Here is a 6686-nt window from a genome sequence, read left to right as displayed (position 1 = left end):
ATGCTCTCACTTTATCCTCCCAGCGCTGCAAATGGATGTTAACTTGCTGGGAACTGCTCTCAGCCTTGCTGGTTTTCAGCTGGGCTTTCAGGAGGAGCAGTGGGAACCACCCCAGTGCTGGCTCCAGGCRAGTCCCACCGGGCTATGGTGGTTTTGGCACGTGCAAAAATGAAATAAAAGCCCTGGTCTCAGGAGAGCCGGCCAGCCGAGAGCGGATGAGCGCTCCCATTAATGTGTCATTAATGTGCAGCTCTGGCGTCGGCTCTTTTGGCAGTGCAGAGGCAATTACAACCCTGCTSTAAAGTGTTGCACATGGATTTATTTACTGCCTTATTAGTGGCATCTGTTCTCCCAGAGAAGAGGCTCAGCTGCTTGCTCTGGTTCAGAGAAATCATTGGGATTCATCACATGGATGGTCTGAGCTAACTCACATCCTTGGGCTGGAAAGGGGGCTGAAGGAGGTCAGGGCACTGCTGTGGCTATCTTTTGACCACTATGGCTGCATTTTGGCCACTGTGATTGCATTTTGGCCACTGTGGCTGCATTTTGATGCTGCTTGTTGGTTTAATGCMTCTCCCCAGCACCTGAGCTCAGTACAGCATGAAGAGGGCACAGAGCTTCACGCCAAACCTGAAGGATGTGGCTGTGTTGGAGATTCAGCAGCGTTTCTCTTCCCACCTGTCTCGCAGCCAACTGCCCCACAACGTTTTACTGACAGAAAAATCACAGAATTGTGGAATCATTAAGGTTGGAAAAGCCTCCAAGATTGTCAAGTCCAACCATCAACCCATCACCACCACTGTGCACACCACTAAACCACGTCCTCGAGTGCCACATCCACACATTTTATTTAACACTTCCAGGGAYGGTGACTTCACCACTGCCCTGGGCAGCCCATTCAAATGCTTGACAAGCATTTCAGGGAAGATTTTTTCCCTAATATCCAGCATAAACTTCCTTTGGTGCAGCTTAAGGCCATTTCCTCTTGTCCTGCCCCTTGTTCCCTGGGAGCAGAGCTCAACTTCTCCCCGGCTTCCCCCTCCTGTCAGGGAATCGTGCAAGACAGAAAGTCCCACCTGAGCCTCCTTTTCTTCAGGCTGAGCCCCTTTCCCAGCTCTCTCACCCATTCCTTACAAGGCCTGTGCTCCAGACCCTTCACTTTTCTGTTTCCTCTCCCTTCTCCAGTGAGAGCCCTGGTACTGCAACACACTCAGCTTGCTCTGAGCTGCAGTTGCCCGGGCTCCYCACTGTGCTGCTGCTGAGCCACAGAGCCCAAATGTGAGCCACAGTGGCCAAATCACTGCTGCAGCATCCGCTGCCTTGGCTGCTGTCCTGGCCTGGCTTTGCTGCTTTGCACATTTCCCGAGGAAAATGGATATGGGGTTTGTTAACTGAATGTTGTGACAAATGCAAGTGAAGTGGCTGCAAACCCACTGGAGAACCCACAGTTCATTTAGGGCACAGAGCAGGATGGGAGGAGGAGAGCACCTGGAATGGGAACGTGGGAAGTGCCATCCAAAAGGTTTTTGCTGCTTATAGTGGCAACAATAAAATTCCTCAACAAAAATTCACCCGASCAAGGTGCCAGGTTGGGATCCAAAGCATGGAATTACGAGTGTGAATATTTATTCATGGGCATGAGACGTCCCAGCCAAATCAGGGTGCCCAGGTGTGGTTTTATCCGAGGTCCTCAGACCCATCAGGCACTCAGGTAGCACAGACTGAGCGCTGACACCCACACTGACACATCTCCAGTCACGGTAACATTTGGCAAAGCTGCTCTGTGGCTGTTTGTTCATGGATCCGGGTGTCCTTGAGTCCCTGTGGCTGAYCTGTGACACCAGACCACGCTGGGAGGGTCTCAGAGCCTGGGATGCTGTGGTACCTTGGTCACCCCAGCTGCTCTTCATCCCTCAGGGACTGCTCTAAGCCTCCCAAAAGCAAAGTCCTTCTCTCYAGGGCCRGGCTGTCCTTTTGTTTGTTTTACCTCAGCAYGMACAATACCCAAGTCTGCAATAAAACTCCACTMCCTCATCKCATCGCAGTGTTTAACTAACATCCAGTGTATATATACWCATTAAGGCAATATACTTTTGTAAGATAAAGGATGCTTGATGGTCAGGGAAGGGATTTTCCATCGCATTTGCCAAGCCTGCGGCGCACCCGAGCCTCCATCCGCTGCTTCCCGGCAGCATCCCCGATCCGAGCAGCCCCTCCTCACCTGCCCACGGGGTTCGGCCGAGTGTCTCACCGCTGATAAGTGGCAGCGGGACTGCGGGCAGTGCGAGAGTGACTCAGCCACTCCAGCAAACTCGGGACTCGCCTGGCTCTGCGGCTCCTCGGCACGGATCGCTCCTGCAGCCTGATTTGCTGGGAAGCTGCCAGCCGACTGCCACCTCCTCCTCTCTGCAGGCAGCTCTGCCCCATTCCCCGCTCATCGCCCGTGCCTCCGGTGACAAAATGACCCGCCGGAGCAGAGGGACACGGGGCTGAGTGCCTGTGGCAGGCACGGAGCGGACGAGCCGGGGATGCGGCCGGAGGATGCGGCACGGAAGGTACGGGCAGCGGGGGTGCGGGCGGAGGGGCAGCGGGGTGGGCAGCGCTCAGCCTGGCACCCTGTCCTGGAGGGGGCTGTGACATCCCGGGATGGCCTGACCGCCTCAAGCTGGAGGGGGGCAGGAGCTTGTGCCGCGGGAGAGGCTCTGTCCTTGTCCCCGAGCCTTTAAGGGCAGGTATTCCAGGTGTTGGAGGACCTGGAACTACAGGGAGCCGTTCCTGGGTGGGTTTATGAGCTGCTTGTGCCCATGCCCCAAGCCCCCAMAAGCCTGTCTGCCCTGTGGGGCCACGAACAAGAATTAAGGGTGCGTTTGACCTTATTTCAACTGCTTTGTCCCAAAACCTGATCTGCTGGGGGTTGTGCTGATGCAGAAAGCCAGTCTGCCAAAATCTGCCTGCCAAGGTCGGTGGGGCTGTGTAGATCCCAGGAGGGAGGCTGATAAAATAAAACAAAACCGCTTTTCCTCACTGCTCTGTGATTTTGCATCAGCACTCCTCATCCCCACAAGGACTCCCCACCCTTGGGTGAAACGCAGAATTTGGCTTGAAAAAAGCAGACAAAATCCTCCTTAAACACAGACCCCACAGCTTGACTGGAGCATCACCTGAGCCCGGTGTTTCCTCCATTACCTAATCCCAGCTCTCCCGAGAGGACACCATCCCCCTCCAGGCTTCAGGGACACCCAGGAGCCTTTCCACCTTTGCTCCAGCAGTTTTCCCATCTCAGCAAAGGGGGCTGTGAGCATTCAGGAGTTTTGCCTCCCCTGCTTGCAGCAAGCTCCTTGGGGATCTCAGGGCACCTCTRCAGGGCACACAGGACCCCTCCACAGAGGGATCCCTGCAGCCAGCGTGCCCATATTCCCAGATTTTCCATGCAGGGCCGTGCTCAGGCTGCTCACACGAGACCTAGTTTCTGCTCTCCCTGCTGCCAGAAATATCCCAGCTGCCTGCAGTGGAGAGCAGGTGAGGAGAGCTGCAGGCTGGAAGGGGTGGGGATGCTTTGTGGACACTGAGGGGCTTCCCTGGGGAATTTGGTCACCACACATGTGGCTCCCGTGCCAGGGTTGTGGTGAGGGGATGGCAGGTTTGCCATTGACCAATCTCCACCCAGGGAATGATGGATGGGGCACTCAGAGCTTTTGGTTCTTGGGTGGTTTTTTTCTGTGAAAGCCCGGTTTGATGAGGCTTGGAGCAACCTGGGGAAGGTGTYCCCATGGCAGGGGATGGAATGAGATGAACTTAAGGCCYCTCCCAATCCAAACCGTTCTGGGAWTCTCTGATTCTCTTCTGCTRCCCTCAGGATGGCGGAGTTTAGGACCTGCCAGCCTAGGAACAGGAGAGAGGAGGCTGAGGAGCACAGGACACAGGAGCCATGTCTGCACGTGGCCGGAGTGCCAAGGTGCTCCCCTCGGAACTGAACAAGGTGTGCCCTGAGAGAGGAGATGAGCCTGCCACACAGCCCAGGACCATGAGCGACTTCGAGGTGGTGCCCAACCTGCAGCAGAGCAGCAGCAGYGTCTCCAGGAGCAGGCGGAAGGCGCATTTCCCCACTGGCAACAATGAAAAGGCAAGTTCCGGACGTGCTGGAAGGTTGGGCACACATATTAAATGGTGTTAATGAGTGGCTCGTTAACAGAAGCATTAATAACTGATCAGGTGAGTTTAGGGACAGATGGACAACCTTCAAACCTCTGAGGTACACAGCCAGMACTCCAATCCCCTCTCCTTGGAGCACATCCCCTGTCCTTGCAGACAGCRGTGGAACTTTCATCCTTCACATTCAAAGAAGCACCCAGATGTGCCCCCATCACCACGGTGTCCTGGCAGAACTTCTGGTCCTTTCCAGAAACCCTGACTCCTTGCTGCTTTTCTTGCTCCATCAGGAAAATCTCATCTCCTGGATTCCTGAAAACATCCGGAAGAAGGAATGCACCTATTTTGTGGAAAGCTCCCAGACATCAGATTCTGGGTGAGTGAGACAGGCCCTCCTTCCCTCCCCAGACAGGAGAACAGAAGTGAGGGTTGCTGACAAAGCCACAGCATCAGAAAATCCCATCTTTTCAGTCACAGGGATTTRCAAACCCCCTTTTGACTGGGTCTTCACCATGTGCTGAATCACCACACAACTGAGATTCTGTGTCCCAGTGAAAAACCTTCCCAATGCTTTTGCAGGCAGTCATTTCCAACCTCAATATTTCTGTCCTACATGTCTACTGGTGGAAATATCTATTGTTTTCCCTTAATTTCCTTGCGAGCAACACCCTTTTTCTGCACAGGTTCTAAGCTGGAGGATCAGCTGAGTGGGAGATGTGGGTGTTATTCTAAGGAGAGCAGCACTCTCACTCCTCACTCCTGCTTAGGGTGAGGTCGGGCTTTTCCTTTTGGGTTTCAGCTTTCTCAGCAAAGCTGTTTTTGTGCATTCCAGGAGGATCGTGTGCGAGTGCGGCTATCTCAGGGAACAGCACCTGGATGATGCTGCCAAACCTCCCATYTTCCTGGGGAAGGAATGGGATCCCCGCAGGCACATCCAGGAAATGCCAACGGATGCCTTTGGCGATATCCGCTTCACAGGCCTGGGGCAGAAGACGGGGAAGGTGATGTGTTTGTGCCATGGCAGATGGAATGGGAGCGTTCCCTCCTGAATCAGAGGACACTGGGAAAGGGTGGAATTGCCCCAGAGTGACTCAAGCAGTGGAGGGGTTGAGACAGGACCCCTCCTCTCTCTCAGCCTTAGATCCTTTTTGGAACCACCAGACTCATGATTCAAGGAATTCCCTGTCCTCATCCTTAGATTTGTCTGGGGAATGTTTGTTCCTGGGGAAACAAGTGGAAATAGGGTCATGGAAAAAGAGCTGGACCAGCAGCAGCATGGCTCTGCTGGGGGATGATGCTGGGAAGCCTCTGGTTTTTTGGGAGGAATTGTGGAGGTGTCCTGTCACCCTGACCCCGCTGTTTATACCCAAAATGTGTGTGTGATCCCTTTTTCTGGCAGTACGTGCGYGTCTCCTCGGACACCCCGCCCCGGGTCATCTACCACCTCATGACACAGCACTGGGGCCTCGACGCACCCAACCTGCTCATCTCAGTCACCGGGGGAGCCAAAAACTTCGTCATGAAGCCAAGGCTGAAGAACATCTTCCGGCAAGGCCTGGTCAAGGTGGCTCAGACCACAGGTAAGAGACCATGGAATAACAAAATCACGGAATCATGGAATAGTCTCAGTTGAAAAAGGCTTTTAAAGGGCATCTGGGTGCAGAGGGTCTCCTTGTGATTGTACCTGGTCATGCCACGTTCAGTGATTGGGCTGTTCTGGTGATGCTGAGCTGCTTTAGGAGAGTTGCAGATCCCTACCTGGACCATGATAACCAGGAAGGGGCTGCTCCTGTTGAGCCACTGCAAAGAGGCTCCAAGGGAGCTGGACTCAGAGAGGGGCTGAGGAAGGCACTGCCTGTGCTGCCTGGGCAGGGGAAAGACATTTCCTGGGATATGGAGCATCCCCAAGGACCCACAGCCATATGGGGAAGGCCGGGAGATTGCTGTGGGCAGATCCCATCCCTTGCCATGCCCCCTGTGCCCCCAGGAGCCTGGATCATCACAGGGGGGTCCCACGCCGGGGTGATGAAGCAGGTGGGGGAGGCAGTGAGAGACTTCGTCCTGAGCTGCGGCCACAAGGAGGGCGACATCGTCACCATCGGCATCGCCACCTGGGGCACCGTGTACAACCGGGACAGCCTCGTCTGCCCCATGGTGAGCCGGGCACCGCCAGGGACATCCTGACAAGGGTGGGAAAAGGTTCTTCCAGGATGTCCTGGCAGCCCTGGGAAACCCAACCGTACCAGAAGGGGTGGTCACACAGCTTCAGAATGGTTTGGTTGGAGGGAATCTTGAAGGTCACCTGGTTCTGTCCCCTGCCTTGGGCAGGGACCTTCCACTGTCCCAGGCTGCTCCGAGCCCCAGTGTCCCCCCTGGCCTTGGGCACTGCCAGGGATGGTCCCAGGCTGGTGTTTGTGAGAAGTCTCTCCACCCTACCCAGGGTCTTGAGTGTGTTCTGTGCTTCTCCTGGGAGGTCTCTGGTGGGTGTGAGGGCAGGGGGAGCCTGGGGCAAGGCTGACGGGAGCACTGTGGGGTCA

General features: G+C 55.1%; 1 protein-coding gene across 1 annotated transcript in view; it reads left to right on the top strand.

Moving 5' to 3' along the window:
- Window positions 1-2354: 2354 nt before the first annotated feature.
- TRPM2 (transient receptor potential cation channel subfamily M member 2) overlaps window positions 2355-6686 on the top strand; it is an 18269-nt gene continuing 13937 nt past the window's right edge. The window contains exons 1-6 of the mRNA XM_057380960.1: window positions 2355-2555; window positions 3857-4123; window positions 4440-4525; window positions 4982-5150; window positions 5549-5729; window positions 6137-6303. Of these exons, the coding sequence (XP_057236943.1) occupies window positions 3929-4123; window positions 4440-4525; window positions 4982-5150; window positions 5549-5729; window positions 6137-6303 (798 nt within the window). The 5' untranslated portion in view covers window positions 2355-2555; window positions 3857-3928. The remainder of the gene's footprint in view (window positions 2556-3856; window positions 4124-4439; window positions 4526-4981; window positions 5151-5548; window positions 5730-6136; window positions 6304-6686) is intronic.

The sequence above is a fragment of the Malurus melanocephalus genome, unplaced genomic scaffold (assembly GCF_030028575.1).
Source record: "Malurus melanocephalus ecotype Western Australia unplaced genomic scaffold, MMel_1.1 scaffold_485, whole genome shotgun sequence".
Lineage (NCBI taxonomy): Eukaryota > Metazoa > Chordata > Aves > Passeriformes > Maluridae > Malurus > Malurus melanocephalus.
This window is presented reverse-complemented; position numbering and strand designations above follow the sequence as displayed.